The following is a 19,674-nucleotide window of genomic DNA, read 5'->3' as shown; positions in this document are numbered from 1 at the left end:
TTAAAAGCAAAGTGAATATGCACTTTTATAATGGTGGAGTCTGTAAATAACATGATCGAGAGAATCATGCCCCTCCGTGACCGGGTTCAAACCAAATTTAAAAATTATAGAATGTTTTACATGCAAGAAATAGCCACTTGCCCTGAACAAGATGGTGTACCAATATCCAATTATGTTTTTCCTCTCCTACTTTCCAGACAACATTAACAACTTGCATTTATATAGCACCCCTCACGCACGGTAGTGACCCAGAGCGCTTAAACCTTGTCCCTGAGGTGCTACAATTTCATGGCTATTCACCCTTTCATGTTAGCTTGCACAAAGCGTTGGGGGAAAGTGAAAGGAGCTTGATGGTCACTCAATCCTCTACTGTTTTGGGACGCTGCTGTGCGCAATTGGCTGCCGCATTTCGCCCATAAAATACATAGTCAATTCACTTTACAGTGTATGCTGTGAAGCACTTTGAGACGCCTCAATGAAATAAGGCTCTATATCAAATGCAAGGATAATTAATTACTTATATATATTTCAGCAAAACATTTAGGTCGGGCAACGCGTTTAACTTGCTTTGAACCTGGCTTACAGTTTTGGCGTCTGCTTTTAAATCTTCTATGTGAAGTTCATCCTCTTGCTCGGGGTCAGGATCGGAGGTGCCATTGATTGCGGACAGTCCACCCAGGCTCTCCTTCTTCTTCTTGATCGTCACTTCCAACTCTCTGCAATATAATTTTATTTGACAGAAATGTAAATCATTTCACTGCAGATTTATGCACTGGGAAATACTGTATACGGTTTAAGATAATCAGAACATTTGCATCATCTTATACTGATTCTTTGCAACAATACGTGGAACCTCCTTAGTATCCTAGAATCCTGCAGCACAGAAGGAAGCCCATCGTGCCAGTGGCGGCTCTTTGAAAGAGCCGACAACTAGTTGCACTCCCCTGCTCTTACCCCATAGCTGTGCAAATTATTTTCCTTTTGAAGCACCTATCTAATTCCCTTTTAAAATCTACTATTGAATCTGCTTCCACCCACCCTTTCAGGCAGTGCATTCCAGATCGTAACAACTCACTGGGGAAAAAAAATTCCCCTCTCCCCTCTGGTTCTTTTGACAATTACCTTAAATCTGTGTCCTCTGGTTACCAACCTACCCGGCAGAGGAAATAGTTTCTCCCTATCTACTCTATCAAAACCCCTCATAATTTTGAACACCTCTATTAAATCTCCCCTCAACCTTCTCTGCTCTAAGGAGAATAATCCCAGTCTTGGATCTTTGGATGACGATTGAAATTGAAATCACGATTCTTCTGAACTGAATGAAAGACTTCACTTTCTGAGCACAGTATGAATCATACAAAATACTACTTTTTAAAAAGGAACATTTTATTAATGGACAAAATATACGACAACAGAATAATCTGCTTGGGAGAAGTTAATATATTTTATGATGCTTTATAAACTGATTTGGAATGTCTGCTCTATAGGATCTCTGCTCCCAGTTTGCAATCCTTGAGTTAATTACTTGAGTTTAAAACTTTTGTTTAAAAATGTGGATTATTACCAAACACCTTGTGAATTTACAAGTCAATTATTGATATTGGAGAAGTGTTCATTCACTTCATAGTGTTGTTACTTCCAACAGATTCATGGGATTATTGTCGTATTGTTTCTAAATGCAGGTTGCTAAGGATGCATATATACATATGTACATTTACACATATCCTGGTCTGATTTGAATAGAACATATATCAAACATTACATTTTAACTCACCCACAAAACAGTCAATTCACTTTACAGTATATCCTGTGAAGTGCTTTGAGATGTTTCAACGTGAGAAGGCGCTATGTCTTATTATTATTTTAACTTTGGCTTTGGAACTCCATCCCCCAGTGCCTTCGCTGCTTCCTCCCTTTCCTCCTTCAAGGCTGGTCTCAACACCTTTCTCTTTGACCGAGCCTTCGGCTCCCCTCTCGACTCTCTACCCCCTCCTCGCTCTCTCCCTTCCCTCCTCTCACCCTGACCATTGCCCTGCTCGGTTCCTGACCCAACTGTACAGCGCCTTGGGACGTCCTCCTGACGTGAAAGGCGCTCTATGAATGGAATCTTGTTGTTGTTGTTGTTGTAACTCTACATTCACCCCCTTCCCCAGCTGAGATGGAGTTGTGGCAAAGTGGCAAAGTACCCGATTCTCTTTTGCAATCGCTGTCTTTCACTGTGTAGCAAGTCAACCTCAGTCTGCAGTTCCACCTGCTGTTCCTGCAGGTTCTCCAGGTTCCTTCGAGTCTGCCGGATTGAGTCTTGTAACGTGGAGTGTTCCCGCGTGGACTGCTCCACCTTCTGTTTGGTCAATTGTGAGACTAAGACTTCCTGCATCTGAGAACAAAACAATCTCGCCTGCTTAGAGTGCCGAAAATACATTGGGAAATGCCTGGCTTGGATGGGTAGCTAGTGTAATGGTCAATATACGACACATTTATGTGTTGTAAAGTTAGGTAAGTTTCCTTTCTCCACATGCCTCTGTTTACCTAGCAGTAAGTAGGAACCTGGTTGTTAGTCGATTGGTGGATCACTTTACAGGAGGTAATAAACCTTCCAAAAAGATAATAATTTGGTCACTCAATCCGCGACTGTGAGAGACACTGTTGTGCGCAATTGGCTGCTGCGTTTCACCCACAAAATACAGTCCATCCACCTTTACAGTACATTCTGTGAAGCGCTTTGAGACGTCTCACTGATGTGATAAGGCTCTATATTGAATGCAAGGATTATTACTATTATGATGAGTGTGAGGGATTCGTGTTTTGAAAAATATGCGAGGACTAAAAAAAATGAAACAAGTAATGCTTCCTCGGTATAAATGTTAGATCTGTACAAGAGCAGAATAACCTGGACACCAGATTTCATGGTAATGAGATGCAATCATGTGAGTGCTTACAGCTTTCTGTCGCTCCAGCTGTTCCTCCTCTTTATAGAACTGTTCAGCTCTCAGCTTTAACGATTCCTCCTGAAACAAAACGGGAACAACTGACAACGCTGGCGAATGGAAATAAAATACAAAACAACAAAACCCTGGAAACTGACAGCAGGTTATCCTCCTCCGTCCCATGTTTCGCCCACAAACTGCAGCCATTTCACTTTGCAGTATATTCTGTGAAGCGCTTTGAGACATCTCGATGACATAAGGTGCTGTATCAAATGCAAGGATTATTATTGTATGGAAGGGGGAGGAGGCGAGCTCTCTCATCCTAGTTTCAGTTCTGATCCAGGGTTATGTCTAAGCCTATTTTCCATGTACAGATGCCGATTGACGTGTTTTGTTTGGATTTCATATTCTTGAATTGCAGGAAAACAATTTTCAACTCAAAAGCCATTGTCACACTATCAACAACAACTTGCATTTATATAGCGTCCCCTCACACAGCGTAGGGTTCCAGAGCGCTTAATTATCAGTAAGACTCCGCTGTTCTGAGGTTATAACTTTATACTGCCTTACTCTTCATAACCTTTGCTAAAGAAGCTAAATTCGTCCTTCCAAATTTGCCATCGAGAACAGTAGAAACTGCTAATAATAATATAATTGTTTCCCGTTTAAGAACTTTCACAAATTATTTCAAGTATAGTGGCATCCTTTTTTGAAAGGCACACATTTATTTCAATCTTGAGCAAACTGGATGCGCACAGGGAGTTTCAAGGGGGTGACCAGCACTGTGGCACGCTACGCTGTGTGGGGCACTATATAAGTGCAAGTTGCTGGTGGTGGTTGTGGCTAGACATCAGGCCAGAGAAACACACAGAGGATTAACAATGCACACAACTCAAAGGTCAAAGCGAGTAAAGGTCTGTGACAGAACACTTCATAACTAATTTAAGGGGAAGCTAGATAAGTACCTGAGGGAGAAAGGAATAGAAGGTTACGCTGATAGGCTTAGTTGAGGAAGAGCAGAAGAAGCCTCATGTGGAGCATAGACCAGTTGGGCCAAATGGCCTGTTCCTGTCTGTATATTCTATGTAATTCTATGTAATCCTATCAGTCAATGGGATCCCTTGATGTTTCAAATGTAAATTTTGCCGCGATACATATTGAAAGATGACAAAGAACAAACACACAGATTTACAATTATATTCAGTAGCACTTTTCAATTCAGGATGGATAGATGTTCTCAGGCGCTGGACAGTTCAGGGTTTGCCTGACAAAGCAAAACAACAACACTGGGAAAGGAATTGGGTGAAAAATGGTACTTTAAATATATGGGCCCTATTTTTAACCGAAATGTTGTAGAAATCCAAGACATATGTTTAAGTGTTAAAACGCTGCCAAATGTAAAAAGCAGGGAGGATAGTCGAGTGCCTAAACCCTGCACAAAAATATATCGACCCAAGTTGCTAAGAACAAAAGTCTCAACTTTCTGAGTCCACTTGTGAGATGTATGAGGCTGTCACATTAATAATCACCTCCTCAAGGTGGAAATGGATTTTTTCTTTATTTTTTTTACATAAACCTACATGGAGCTGTGGCTCCATGAGTCAGAACCTGCCAAATTCGGATTGGTTTGGTTCTTGCACCCTGTAGATTTTCCTTCTCTTTTTCGCAGAAGCCCCCAACCCCCTTCCCCTCCTCCCTCTCTTCCCATGGTTCCGGGCTGCCTGCCTTACCTTGTTATCCAACAGATTGCTCTTTGCATTAAGCGCTTTGGTTCTCATCTCCAGCTGGTCATCGGACTCCTTGAGTGTCGTCTCCTGCGGATGTAGAAATAAAAGTGAGCAATGTTGGTGGCTTTGTGTAGAGAGAGAGAGAGAAAGAGAGGGAGCTGGAAATAGCCGATTTCAATTCAGTGTTACAGATTAAACGAGTATACGTTGGTGCTTACGTGCCTACCTTCTCACCGTACGCCTCTCGCATCTCCTCCAGCCGACGCTCGAGCGCTTGGCGAAGCTCCGTGATCTCGCGCTCGTGCAGACGTGTTAATCGTTCGTGCTCCTCTTGCAGCTGTTTCAGAAGCTTTCCTCTTTGTTGCCTTTCCTTAACAATGGGAATCAATGGTCAGTCCGCAGGGTTTTGAATTCAGATCATCTTTCTTAAAGGGCCACTTATTTAAGGTAGTCCACAAAGTCAATCCAACAACAACACAGCCCTTTTCACATCGGGTGGACGTCCCAGACAGTCAGGGATTTGGATCCGAGCTGGGGGTTGGGAATCAGGAGGGGTGGAGGGCAGGGAGGGTAGAGGTAGGAGGGTGAACAAAGGCAGGATCGAAGGAGGGTCTTGAGACGAGCCCTGAAGGAGGTAAGGAAAGGAGTGAGGTGAAGGGACTGTGGGATGGAGTTTCAGAGTGTGGGGGGCAGATAGGCTGAAGGGTCGACCGTTGATGGTGGGGTGGGCCGGGTGGGGGACATGGAGCATTCTGGAGATCACAATATATTCTGTGAAGCGCTTTGAAACGTCAACGACGTGACAAGGTGCTATATCAAATGCAAGGATTATTATTATCAATAACCTTTAAAAAGAAACAGAAGTAAAACCACTTTTGCTGAACCAGTGTTGCAAAAGGGCTTTCCTTCAGTGACTGAGCTTTGTGTAGCGAAGCACAGAACAGACTTAAACTAGACCAACGTTAATCGAAGAAAACTTAAAAAAAATACTGAAAAAGGAAAAATCTTTCATCTGGGTTTCTCACCTCCTCCTCGTACTCTTCTCTAATCCTAGACAAGACGTGTTGATGTTCTTCCCTCATCTTTTCCAGTTTCCGTTCGTGATCTTTCTCCACTTCCTCACGCTTTGCTTTCAGCAAGTCACTCAGCTACAACCATAAGTAAACGGTCAAACTGTACATTCAGTGAATGTAGATATCGCACAAGTGGACCTCAGCTCATAAGATAAGAGGACACAGATTTAAGATAATTGGCAAAAGAACCAGAGGGGAGATGAGGAGAAATTGATTTGCGCAGCGAGTTGTTATGGTCTGGAATGCACTGCCTGAAGCAGATCCAATAATAACTTTCAAAAGGGAATTGGATATTTACTTGGAAAGGAAAAAAATGGGTAAGAGCGGGGTAGTGGGGCGAGTTGGGTAGCTCTTTCAAAGAAAGAGCCAGCACAGGCATGTTGGGCAACTTGCCCTCCTTCTATGCTGTAAGATTCTATGATTCTATATATATGTGTGTGACACTCCAAAGCAGTACCTGGAGCAGCACTTGCTCAAGATGCTGCACTTCAGAGATATTAAGCCGAGGTCCCACTTGCCTCATTTAGTGGTTCAGGTGAGCGTTAAATACAACATGGTATCCATATATGTACACATAGGAGCATACATGAACATACATGTAGCTACTCAACATGTGCCTCTTGCAGTTCTATATCCTGGCAGTTATCGTGATATACTTAAGCGCTCTAGGAAGCTGCCCTGATTGAGAGGCGCTACATAAATGCCAGTTGTTGTTATACTTTTATATTAATGTTATACGTGTTATTTGTTCTAATTGCTTTTGTAGCTAGTGTTACAGTGAGTACCCAGAGCCCAGGTAAAGATGTGGTCAGCTACTTCATCCAGAGAATACATTGCATTTCTCACCTCTCGCTCATAGTCTACAACTTGTTGCATTTTCATCTGTGCTTTCTGCAGATCTGCCTGCAGTTCAGACTCTTTCTCATGTTGAGCGTCAGCAAGCTGCTTCTCCAGGCTGGAAAGTGCCTGCAGGGCGTGGAGGGAGAACAAGGAAATAAATCAGTTTGATCCAGCGAGTGCCCTTTTAAACCCCCTCGAGCAACGTCCATGAAGTTACATCTTCAAGTGAACTCCCGAGTTTTTCACTGATACATTTCTTCCTGCTAAACTATTCCCAAGAAACACACAAGAACACACAAATTGCTGGATGAAAGAAGACCAAGGTCCATCCAGTTCTACACATTTGCAACTTAACTATTAATTTAATCCCAGCATCAAACCAGGTTTGGATCCTCTCTCTCCAACTGAAGATTGGGAAGGAAGGCGGAGGGATAGAGGAAAAGTGTTCTAGAGTTGGAGAGAGAGAGATGATGGGATTAAATGAATAGTTAAAGTGGTAAATATATTGAACATGCCCCCTAGGGAGCAGAACAACAACAAAATCATCCTCAAAGAACTCTAAAAGATTTGTTAAAAATGACTTCCCTTTTGTAAATTTATTAGCTAGAGGTTATTAGCTGGAGTTAGATTAGAAGATCAGCCATGATTGAATGGCGTGGCAGGCTCGAAGGACCGAATGGCCTACTCCTGCTCCTACATGTTATGTTATAAAATGACATTTATAGAGCGCCGTTCACATCGGGAGGACGTCCCAAAGCACTGAACAATCAGATGTCGGGGCCCGAGCATGGGGGAGGGGTGGTATAGGGGTGAGGGAAGGCAGAGAGGTGGGAGGGAGACCAAAAGCACGATCGAAGAGAAGGGTCTTGAGACCGGCCTTGAAGGATGCGAGGGAGGAAGCGAGGTGAAGGGACCATGCGATGGAGTTCCAGAGTGTTGATTCTTTCAAAAGCAAATGAGATAGATTTCTTTTAGGAAATAATATCTGGGGATACAGTATATAATTTGGGGCATGACATGTCCATGTGCCATGATAGTGAAGACGAACTGGATGAACCTTGGTCTTCTTTTGTCTAGCAAATCTTATGTTAAGTGGATGCAGTATATCAAGCATTTGTTCCACAGAACATTAAGTCGACGGAGGCTTCATTCCACTGTTTGTGTTTGTTTCCATTATTAACTCACCTTCTGATGTTTTTCCTCAGCTGCAGTTTTCAATTCCTGAAGCTCAATTGAGTGTCTTTTCTGGAGCTGCTCAAGTGTCTGAAAGGATATAAAGCAAATGACCCGAAGAAGACTCCCACCCTTTATATCCATCTGTAACCAATGTCTTTGTTTAAGACACAATGCAATTTTTTTTCAAATAAGATGTACTGGTAATGAAAATACGCCAATATTGCAATTTAAACATGATAATAATAATAATCCTTGCATTTGATATAGTGCCTTATCACGTCATTAAGACGTCTCAAAGCGCTTCGCAGAATATACTGTGAAATGAACTGACTGTATATTTTGTTGGTGAATTGCAGCAGTTACTTGCACACAGCAGTGTCCCACAAACAGCGGATTGAGTGACCGATTTAGAATATTTTAGAAAATATTTTATAGCTTGAGGGATTGTTACCACCCAGAAAGCGATTCGCCAATCAACTATTTGGGTTCCTGCTTACTGCTAGGTAAACAGAGGTGTGTGCAGTAAGGAAACTTGCTGAACATTTCGTCCTGCCTGGGAACTGAACCCAGGTCCTCTCGCTTGTGAGTCAAGTACTCTAACCACTACGCTACAGTACTCCAGATTGTCTACCATTTTCTTGAGACACCGAGCAGAAGCAGCGAGTAATGGAATGGGAGAAGCAGGTCAGAAAGGGAGGGATGGAGGTGCCAGGGCTTCAAGGGATTTGCAGACAATGCACACTAAAAGTTACATTGTTCACATGAACGCTCAGGCCTAAAACTAAGGTGTCACATCAGGACAATCTCTTGATAGTCAGTTTCGCTATTTTCTAAACAATAACTTCAGGCAGGCAGTTAGTTCACTTCAGTACCAGAACTTTATAACAAGGCCTGAGATCTACCTCTTTGCTTTCTTTGTCTAGTGTTTCTCTCAGCTCACCGAGAGCTTTCTCCTTCTCCTCCAGCACAGCCTTCTTCTCCTTTAATGCCTTGTCCGTCTCCTTCTTCAACTTCTCCATGAAAGCATGATTTTTCTCCTCCAACCGTTTCTGTTCAGTAGCCTGTAGTGAGTCCAGCTCATCTCGCAGTTTCTGTAGTGTCGCCTCCTTTTCTTCCCTTGAAAAAAAAGTATCAAAGCAATATTCGCTGATATGCCAAACCGCATAAAAATCCATGCAGTTCAGATCCAAAACAGAGGGCCTTTCCCTGTTCATGTTTCCTTTGCAACTCCAGTTCCCTTCGCCTCATTCCCTCCTTTCCTTCTGCTAGATAAACAGGGGTGTAAGGAAATTTGCCTAAGGTTTCGCACTGCCTGGGAATCAAACCCAATGCTTGAGAGGCGAGTGCTCTAACCAATAAGCTACAGGACTCCACATGCTTGGACTCCACTATGGGAGGGACACTTTATGACTAGAAGCTAATGTCCTCTTGACATCCATAACTGTGGGGAGTTTGTCTGGCATTTTATACTCGGGGCCAGATGTGACGGGACTGTAGAAACTTGAATATTAACTAAAAAACAGCTACAAGTGGAACTCAGAAGAACCTCTGCATTTGATTATTCCTCACCTGATTTCCTTCTCTGTTGCTTCGGTTTCTCTCCGTACGCAAACCTTGAGTTTGAGCAGTCCGGTGCTGAATTCCTCTTTCAATCTCGCCTCCTCTGCCTCTCGCTCAGTCCTCAGCTTCTCTCTGAGTAACCTTTGAGATCAAGAATAACAGAAAATAGTATGAGTTTGGCCTTTACCCTAAAATTTACTTTAGAGTAAACCTCATGTACGTCGCATCAGTTGGGATCATACATTTAATATCATACATTTAATATGACTTATGCAAACTTATAAATGACAGGAAAATTCAATGGGACTTGGGCAGATGTACGATTTAAGCGATTATCTGATTTATATACAGATCTAACTTATGCAAGTTTTACTGTTTTTATAATCCTTGCATTTGATATAGCGCTGTATCATGTCGTTGAGAAGTCTCAAAGCGCTTCTCAGAATATATTGTAAAGTGGAGTGACTGTCTATTTTGCAGGCAAAATAAATAGATATGCAATCTCCAGAGATTTGGAGAAGATGAATTTTCTTCAATTCACTGAATTGAAGAAAAGGTCTTTTGTGTGACCATTATATAGGCCATTCACAGGCACCTGTACACTTCGAGCAGATACTCTTAGAAACACAATATCTCAGAACTCTGACGAAAGGTCATCGATGTGAAATGTTACCTCACTGTCCTCTTGCCATAGACCCGTCGAGAGTTCCCAGTGACTTCTGTTTTTATTTCAGATTTCCAGCAGCTGCAGTATAATTGCCTTTTGGTTGTAAGCCGGGTTTGCTATAAGCAGGGTTGGCTCTAGTGGGGTTCGTCTGTACCTGAGTTTGCTTTCTTTGTCCTGATAGAGTTGCTGAGCCTGCTCCTCTTCCTCCTGCCTCAGCTCATCTCGGAGTCCCCTCAGGCGCTCCGCCCTCTCCTGCAGTATCCGAGCCCGTTCCCGCTCCACCTCCCGGCTCACCTCACAGCCGAGCTCCTCTGCAAGTTTCTGGGATCTCGATTTCGGCTCCTCTCTCTCTTGCTCATCCTCCAGCTCCTGTTGAACGTGTCTGTTTATTTCAAGGTGAAGAGGGAAAATTAACCAGAATCAGAAGATTAGCAAACCCACTTTAACATGGAGTGGATTACTCGTGTCTCAAATCCTGCCCGTGTTTGTAGACAGAAACCTTGCAATTTCCGCTTTCCAATCCTAAATATTTCTCTTGATTCCGCACCATTGGGTAAAATAATCACATTTTTTCACCAATTAAAAATAATTGTTCTCCTTCTCCCACTTCTGGAGCAAAGATCTCTCAAAACTCGTGGACTCGTGGAGTCCTGTAGCTCAGTGGTTAGAGCACTCGCTTTGCAAGTGAGAGACCTGAGTTCAATTCCAGGCAGGTCAGGGCGAAACCTCGGGCAAGTTTCCTTACTCCACACAGAGCCTAATAATAATCCCTCCAAAACAAAAACAATAATAAATTGGTCATTTTCAATCTACGACTGTTTGTGGGACATTGCTGTGCGCAATTGGCTGCCGCGTTCGCCCACAAATATACAGTCAATTCACTTTACAGTCTATTCTGTGAAGCGCTTTGGGACGTCCTCCCGACGTGAAAAGCGCTATATCAAATGCAATTAAAAAAAAACATAAACATCTGCTCTCGCCCTACAGAATAATAACTCTACTGACTTCCTATTATTACCTTGAAGCAGTTTATTGTATGAGTCAGTCCATTGCCCTGGCCTCAACCACTCTGCCTACTAATCTGTTCTAACAATCGATTACCCGCTGTGTAACGAAATGCCACCTAGTGCCTGTTCTGAACTTGCTTTTGGTCCTTTAGAACAACCTTTGTGGCATATCTGGGTTTATTTTCTCTATTATACAACAATAATAATCCTTGCATTTGATATAGTACTTTATCACGTCATTGAGACGTCTCAAAGCGCTTCACAGGATATACTGTAAAGTGCCGTGACTGTGTATTTGTGGGCAAAAGGGGGCAGCCAATTGTGTACAGCAGCGTCCCACGAACAGTCGTGGTGGGAGTGACCAATTTTTTTATATACACGACCATAATAAATAATTAAAAATTGCTACTTTGTAAACGGATGTATAGAAAGGGTGGGTGCAATGCTCGCCTCTCCCCCCGTTATCTGTGCCATTTGGAAACAAACTGGTAGATTCACTACCAGCAGGACAATCGATGCCTGATTTATCTGCGAATTCCAATATTTACAGCAATACTAAATGAATGTCAGTGTCTTTAGCTTGAAAGCAATTTGATCTCACTTATAAATTCCTGGGAAATAGAGTTTTGTCGGGTTTTGCAAACCTCAGGACTTTACAACAAAATCCTTTCTTCTTACAATTTCCTAAATTGATCGGGAAGAGGTTATTCTCAGTAGAAGAGTATCAGCCTGCTAATAATACAACATTCTGGGAGCTGTTTGAATGTCATACAACACCTTAGGTTGAAATATCTCAAATCGATTCGAATGTACTTTTAAATTGTGGCAATTACTCTACAGGAAAACAAAGGACAAAGGATTTCCAACAGTGTCAGCCCAGAGTATGAGCTCCAATCCTTCATAAATAATTCTCAGTTAATTATAATAATAATCCTTGCATTTGATACAGCGTCTTATCACGCCGTTGAGACATCTCAAAAGCGCTGCACAGATTATACTTTAAAGTGGATCGACTGTGTATTTTGTGGGTGAAATGTGGCAGCCAATTACACACAGCAGTGTCCCACAAATAAGTTTGCTGACTGAGTGACAACATTATTTATGGTAGAATAAAAATAACATTCACACCCTATATCATAGCTGAGAAGCCAAATGGGTCGATTACAGAATACACAGTAACTACACTTTACATTGTGAAGTGCTTTGAGGCAATCTCTTATGGTGAAAGGCATGCCCTACATGAACTGCAATGATAAATATTATTATTATAAAGATCAAACGGATTGCATATATAGAACAAAAGTCATCAAAAAAGCTGTATGACCGAGGTGTAATTCCTTGACGCTGCCCCAGTGAAGGACTCTATATAAGTTGGTGGTGTTGTCGTTAACACCTCTATTGTTTATTACTTTAGTTTGGTATCGGTTTTAGCGAAAGCCCTCCCCCCCGACTGCTTATTTTCCATGTGATTACCTTTTAGCAGCTTTCAGCGTTTCTCTTCTTTCCTCCTCTTCTACATTCAGTTTTTCACCGTCTCTCTCTCCCTCAGGTCTGGAGACTTGCTTTAAAATCAAAAAGTCAGAATAAATCTCCATAAAGTCACCAAGTGAAACACAGCACAGCAAATGCTTGACCTGACAATGTCAGAGCAAGGAGGTGCTATGCAATTTGGGACACAGGACTAAACTCGCCTGCATCCCGCTGTAAAAGCTTAAATGGCTTTACAGTACATTTCACCCATAAAATATACAGTAAATTTACTTTACAGTATATACTGTGAAGCGCTTTGGGACGTCTCAATGATGGGATAAGGCGTTATATCAAATGCAAGGACTATTATTATTATAGCAATATATAGCAGTCTTGCCAAAACTCGATGAATCTCAAACTGGCCACATCTTAACGTAAGAGTAAATCTGGCTCAGTTTTACCATCAGATCAAGAAGTAGAAAAAGGATGTGAGGAGCTTTGGAAAGATTTCGAAGACAGATAATGGAGAGGGAAAAAGGATTGCATGGTAGGCCCAAGCCAAGAAAGACAGCAGAAAATGGAGACAATCTAGAAAAGTAGCACAAACAACTTTATAACTTTACATGGTTAAAACTAGCATTCAACCCCCTATATATACCCTTTATAGTATAAAATATATATTGGATAAATAATATAGAATTCCCCCACTGTTTGTGGGACACTGATGTGTGCAATTGGCTGCCACGTTTCGCCCACAAAATACCTAATCAACCCACTTTACCATATATTCTGTGAAGCATTTTGGGATGTCGCAACAACGTGATAAGGCTCTATATCAAAAGCAAGATTTTAACTATTATTATTAAACAGGCAACGTGGGAGCGTGTAAGAGTGGTGAGAGAGTAATCCAAAATGACGCTATTTAGAACAAGATGTTGGAACGATGTAATAAGATGCTATAACAAATGCATTTTTAAAAACAAATCAGTGACTGTGTGTCATAAGACTCTGGATGCAAGGCAGAGGAGCTGGTCCAAGGAGATTTAGAAATCTCTAAAATAGCCAGAGTCATGGGAATTTCTAACGACTAACACACGGAATCCAGAGTACATTACATTAAAATATGATTAAATTGGTTTGATAGATTGACTTCCCCTAAATAACTCTTCCAGAGATTTCTGCGTTCCTTATGATGGTATAAAAATCCTTGCATTTGATATACCATCTTATGCAAGGATTATTATTATTATTAATATTACCATCTTATCACGCCTTTGAGACATCTCAAAGCGCTCCGATCACACACTAGGTGGGGAAGGGTGTTGTTATAGACTGATCTAATGCTTATGTCGATATTACAGATGTGCATTGGATCATATACATTATCCACTCCCGAAACAACCAGTCAAAAAGGATATGAAAAAGGTCAGAAATATTCACCTCAGATATCGGTTGGAGGTCCAATACAGATGATAGTGTCTCCACATCCAGCAGTTTCTCTCTCATTCGGCTGAAGATCTCGCAATCCTTTTAGTAGAGAAATAAGGAGAATACATTAGTCCTCTGAACTGATCATTTATTTTATTAATAATAATCCAACCCCCAGTGCTGCATTGGAGTGCCAGCTTAAGACTACGTGATTCCAAGTTCCGACAACCCACAACCTTCTGACTCAGAGGCAAGCGTGTTACCACTGAGCCAGGCTGACGTGCATTAATGAAGACACCAGCAGCAGACACCAGTGAACTCTCCGCTCAACAAGATACATATATATATGTGCAACGTAACATAAGGCATAGGTCACTGGTATGCACTATGGCACAATTATGTTTCTTAAGAGGCCTTATCACTCTATTGGCTTCTCAGGTCACAGTTCAGCTCATGAATTAAGAGACAATGCCCTTAGTATATTGATGACCATGAACTAGTTACGCTTGCCTCATAGAAAGGCACCTACACGTGACTTGCTAGTCTCTCTCTTGGCCTTGCATCACTCAGAGACATTACCTATGTGGAGAGCGCTATATAAATGCAAGTTGCTGCTGTTGTTGAAAGCAAGAAGCAAAGTGCAACTCAACAACAACTTGTATTTACACAGCGCCCTTAATGAGGGGGGGGAGTGGGAGGGCAGTGTCTCAGGATGCTTAACAGTGGCGGAGCCTGACGCCGAGCCGGGGGGAAGGGAGGAGATGACCGTAAACCCCGTTGAAAAGGAAGGTCTTCAGTCGTGATCTAAAACTTGTCATATATGACAATGCAACTTGTGTCCGAGATTCCAGAGAGTTGCTGGTCCTATGATATTTATCTTATACAACAATAAGAAGTTGCATTTATATAGCGCCCTTCACACGGGGTAGCAACCCGGAACACTTGAAGAGAACGACAGTGCCATCAGGAGGAGGAGAAAAACTGGGGTGGGGGGAAATTAAACTAAAAATACCTTTCATGTAACTGATTTATGGCAGGCAGGCAGGTGGCATTTGTGACAACGTTAAGAAATCAGGGGCTCGAAAAGGTTATGCATTGCAGAGCTTCAATTGAAAGGGATAAAGGAATAACTACACAGCCATCTAGCAAGTCTGGCTGCAGTACAACACAAGGTGCATTGAAACAGTCTCACCGTGACCTGTTTTAGCAGTGAGTGACTACCTCCTGTTTGCTAACTGTGGTGAAGGAAAAATGTAATCTAAGCAAGCTGGGGCATGCTGTTTGGGAATTGCTTGTTAACGTAGCGTTCGGTGGTTTCTATAATAACGTGCGGTTACCAGTCTGAACAAGCCCTTCTCTAACAATGTGAAGTCGTTCTTCATAGATCAGTGCAATGTTTGAACAGGGAAAGAAAACAAAAATTCAAAAGGACTGGAAAGAGCCCTAAAACAGTTTACATTATATTAAGCTTTATTTGTTAAAAAATAACTGCCAATGGTGCTGAAAGACACACACACACACACTTGGCTCATTGAGTAAACACACCACTTGGTGCGAGATTGAGCCACACAGACTGGAGATGGAGCCAAACTCAATCCATATTCTTTGCTGATACCAGCCAACACAGCAATGGGGTATTTTAATTGGTCTCTGGGTTGGAAGGAAAAACTAGACTGAATGCAGTTTGGGGGTCACAGTCCTGATAATAATAAGAATAATCCTTGCATTTGATATAGCGCCTTATTGGGTTGTTCAGAAGTCTCAAAGTGCTTCACAGGATTTACTGTAAAGTGAATTGACTGTATTCACTTTACAGTATATGTAAATAAAACACAGCAGCCAATTGCATCCAGCAGTGACCAAATTATTATTATTATGGGATTATTATTTATCCCTTAAAAAGGATCTGCCAATCAACTAACAACCGAGTTCCTACTTACTGCTAGATATTGTTCAAGAGGCGCGTGAAGTAAAGAAACTTGCCTAAGTTTTCGCCCCGCGCGGGAATCGAACCTGGATCCTCTCACTCGCAAGGTGAGCACTTTAACCAAGATGCTACAGGACTCGAAAGGATCAAGATCACAGGATGTGGAGTGCAGACACTGAGTGAGGGCAGGGTCAGACACAGTTATGCAGCCCCAACACTTGAGGTACTGGCAAAGTACTGGCTCTTAAGATCCTACATTCAGTGTAAGGCAGTACTTTCGGGGAGGGTGAGTAACAGGAGAAAATTGGAAGGGGATATAAAATGAATGTGCTGGATGTGAATACATTTTGTGTGTCACTGAGATCATTAACACAACCCGAGTATATTTAAAAACTAGAATCTTCCCCTAAGGGTGTCTGTTCCGACTACAAATGAAACTGCGGAGCTGTAAATCATTTTTTAATCAGCGGTTAAGTGTGGACTGTAAATACAAGAACTTAATCTGAAAGAACTGCAAAGAAACAGTATCCGTCTGTTCCTCCCCTCCCTCCACCACTGCAGTATTTGAAAAGGGCAAAAATGTCAGTCGTTTCATTTTGATTTGGCTTCACAGAATCATGGAATTATACAGCACAGGAGGAGGCCATTTGGCCCATCGTGTCTGTGTTGGCTCTTTGAAAAGAGCTTCCAATTCAATCCCACTCCCCCGCTCTCTCCCAATAGCCCTGATCAATCCCACTCCCCCGCCCTCTCCCTATAGCCCTGCAAACTTGTCCTCCCAAAATAATTATTTGTCACTTAAAAGTTGTTTTCAAATGGGCTTCCACCGCTCTTTCAGGCTTCCCGTGCCTTCNAAAAAAAGATTGAACTTCTGTCATGTTGTTTGCAATTGAAGCTCTGGTCGTAGGATCCAAAAAACATACACAAACTGAGGAACAGACACGACTACGAAGTAGGAATGGTTGCAAGTTGCATGTGAATTTGATTTCAAGATCCTCACATCTGCCTTCAAAACCCTTCATGCCCTGAAACCTCCCTACCTCTCCGACCTGCTTACTCTAATCCCACTACCCGTTGCCACACCCTGGAACACTCTTCCTCTATCCCCCCACCTTGCCCCCTTTCTTCCTCATCTTCAGGTCAAGCTTGAAGACCTTCCTCTTTGACCATTCCAACAGTCACCTCCTCTCTCCATCCGGATTGGCAACGTGCTCAACCACTGTCAAGCCCTCTGGGACGCTACCCTGCGTGAGGGGCCCTATATAAAAGCAAGTTATTGTTGATGAATGTCCCCAGCACAATAACCGTTAAAACTTTATCAATCGCTTCAATCGAAAGTAGTTTTCTTCAGACTGGCTAATGATATTGTTCAACAGGGCGTATAAGATTTCAATTTTAATAGAAAAATACATAAACCACAAACGAAACTGCGAGTGATCCAATTTATGGGTGCAACCAGCACAGTACAGCACAAGTCCATTAACGGCAATGCCCTTTTGTAAAGCAAAACAGTTTCCAATTTTTCCTATTAAGTAAACAGTTTACGACTGTACAGAAGTGACAGACTCCTCGGCAAATGTTGAAATATGAACAATCGCAGCATTAGGATCCTCATTAACTTGCTTGTACTCTCTCCCCAATGTGATATTCTATTTATTCCACTGGTGTGGCTCAAGATGGAGATTAAATTGCTTTTTGTTGAACGGAAATGTTTAATTATGGTTTTAAAATTACCCTGCCATGAATCATCACATCAGCGATGGTGAAACAACCGTGCACTGCCTGAAAGGGCGGTGGAAGCAGATTCGATAGTAGCTTTCAAAGGAGAATTGGATAGGTACTTAAAAAGGAAAGATTTTCAGGGCTATGGGGTAAGAGTGGGGAAATGGGACTTGTTGGTAGTTCTTTCAAAGAGCCGGCATAAACATGATGGCAGCATGTGACTGCGGATTCTATGACTGTGGAACACAGCTCAGCATTTTCAGGCGCTCTAACACTCACCAAGGCAAGGAAGAGAGAGCTGGGGAAGCAGAAGAGATTTTTTTTTGCCTAACTTGTCTCGGGCTTTTGGTGCGCGGAAAAAACAATTTTAAAACCATGAAATCCTGCAAAGTTCCTGGTTTCAAATGTCTCCTTTCGAACCTTCATGAGGCCACTACATGTTGCACCAGGGCACATCAGCTGGTTCTGTGTAACTAATAATAGCTATCAACATGCTGACTTATACAGTCCTTTCATTTGATATAGCGCCTTAACGAGTCTTCGAGACGTCTCAAAGGGCTTCACAGAATATACTTAAAGTGATTTGACTGTATATTTTGTGGGCGAAACGTGGCAGCCAGTTGCACACAGTAGTGTTCCACAAACAGTGGTGGATTGAGTGACCAAATTGTTATTTTTTTAAGGGATTATTACCCCTGAAAAGTGATCCGCCAATCGACTAACAATCAGGTTCCGACTTACTGCTAGGTAAACAGAGGCGTGTGGAATAAGGAAACTTGCCTAAGGTTTCGTCCCGCCAGGGAATCAAACCTGGATTCTCTCGCTTGTTAGGCGAGCGCACTAATCAATAGGTTATAAGACTCGAGGCAAGATCTGTATTCTGGAACATTTGAGAGAGCAAATTTTAACTTCCCGATCTCCAAAACTGGAATACTTCACATTTGTGCAGCTAAACAGACATAAAAGTGAACCCTAAAAGGGAAGGAATCTGAGTTTTCCGATGTAACAATCAGGACCAGGTGCACAAAGCTACCACGAGAAGGGATACACCAGAATAAAGAAGAATCCATTTATTTCAAAACCAGTGATAGTATCAAGCACTTCAGGTGTCATGTGTCATGTAGATAAGCTTTACTTAGTCTGATACAGGGCATCTTTTTTCCCATGTTCTCCCCTCTTCCTGTCCCATCCCCAAAACAGAAACAAAGATCCACTTACATTAAATAAGCTTTTCCGTTTATGTGTTGCCAATTCTGGTACACATCAAGGCATCAAAAACTAGACACCGCTCAAACATATTGTGCTATAAATTACAGCAGCATTTTGTTAATCAATATATCTATCCTACCCATAATAATCACAACATATTGCATTTACGCAGCGCCTTTCACGTCAGGAGGATACCCCAAGACGCTACATGGTCAGGGATTTGGACCCGAGCTGGTGGTTGGGATCAGGAGGGGTAGAGGGCAGAGGGTAGGGGTAGGAGGGTGACCAAAGTTGCGGAAAAGTGGAGGGTCTTGAGTTGGGCCTTGAAGGAGGCAATAAATTTATAATTTTGCTAGATTTGTAGATAATTTCCCCTCCAAAGTGGATCAATCTTTACAATGCAGTTTTCCAACTGCATTATCAGTGAAATTCTTTATCCCGATTTAAGATGGGACCTGGTTCGTTGCTCTCCACTGCAGAAACTGCCTTTGTTTCCCTCGGCTACCCCACTTAAAGAAGTCACACACACCCAGGCAGATTTTATAACTGATCTAAGCCTCACTGGCCAGACGGATGGGAGAAAGACATCAGATTGAACTATAAACCTCCCAGAGTACTTTGAGCTTTGAATAAAAAGATCTAGTCAATCACAAGCTTAAAGTGCTATTATCAAACGGTTGCTGTGGCAGGTTATATCAAACAGAAAATGAGCGAACATTTACAAATAGTGCAGCAGACTCGATTGAAGGGTCTGCATCATTATATTTTATAACACACACAGCGAATGCTATTTCACTGAAAAACAAATGCTGTTAACGTACTCAGCACCACGAAAACATCTGGTTTAGTGCTTTTGCTGCACGCTAATATTCCAACAGTGCTCCATTAAGATTTCATTTTTAGCTGAAATACTGCAAAGTAAGCAAAACTGTACCATCAAA

At 42.2% G+C, this 19,674-nt stretch overlaps 1 protein-coding gene across 3 annotated transcripts in view; it reads right to left on the bottom strand.

Annotated features, from left to right (window-relative positions):
* LOC103188710 (centrosomal protein of 164 kDa) overlaps positions 1-19,674 on the bottom strand; it is an 86,431-nt gene that overhangs the window by 13,088 nt on the left and 53,669 nt on the right. For all 3 annotated transcript variants that reach the window (XM_042343891.1, XM_042343893.1, XM_042343892.1), the window contains 13 exons: positions 13,888-13,974; positions 12,451-12,539; positions 10,125-10,352; positions 9,313-9,444; positions 8,646-8,859; positions 7,753-7,830; positions 6,574-6,693; positions 5,680-5,802; positions 4,881-5,024; positions 4,658-4,741; positions 2,940-3,008; positions 2,187-2,377; positions 584-716 (listed from right to left, as the gene is read on the bottom strand). In XM_042343891.1, the coding sequence (XP_042199825.1) occupies positions 584-716; positions 2,187-2,377; positions 2,940-3,008; positions 4,658-4,741; positions 4,881-5,024; positions 5,680-5,802; positions 6,574-6,693; positions 7,753-7,830; positions 8,646-8,859; positions 9,313-9,444; positions 10,125-10,352; positions 12,451-12,539; positions 13,888-13,974 (1,692 nt within the window). The remainder of the gene's footprint in view (positions 1-583; positions 717-2,186; positions 2,378-2,939; positions 3,009-4,657; positions 4,742-4,880; positions 5,025-5,679; positions 5,803-6,573; positions 6,694-7,752; positions 7,831-8,645; positions 8,860-9,312; positions 9,445-10,124; positions 10,353-12,450; positions 12,540-13,887; positions 13,975-19,674) is intronic.

The sequence above is a fragment of the Callorhinchus milii genome, unplaced genomic scaffold, assembly GCF_018977255.1.
Source record: "Callorhinchus milii isolate IMCB2004 unplaced genomic scaffold, IMCB_Cmil_1.0 Scaffold25, whole genome shotgun sequence".
Taxonomy (NCBI): domain Eukaryota; kingdom Metazoa; phylum Chordata; class Chondrichthyes; order Chimaeriformes; family Callorhinchidae; genus Callorhinchus; species Callorhinchus milii.
The sequence above is the reverse complement of the archived record's forward strand: the minus strand, read 5'-3'. Positions and strand labels throughout refer to the sequence as shown.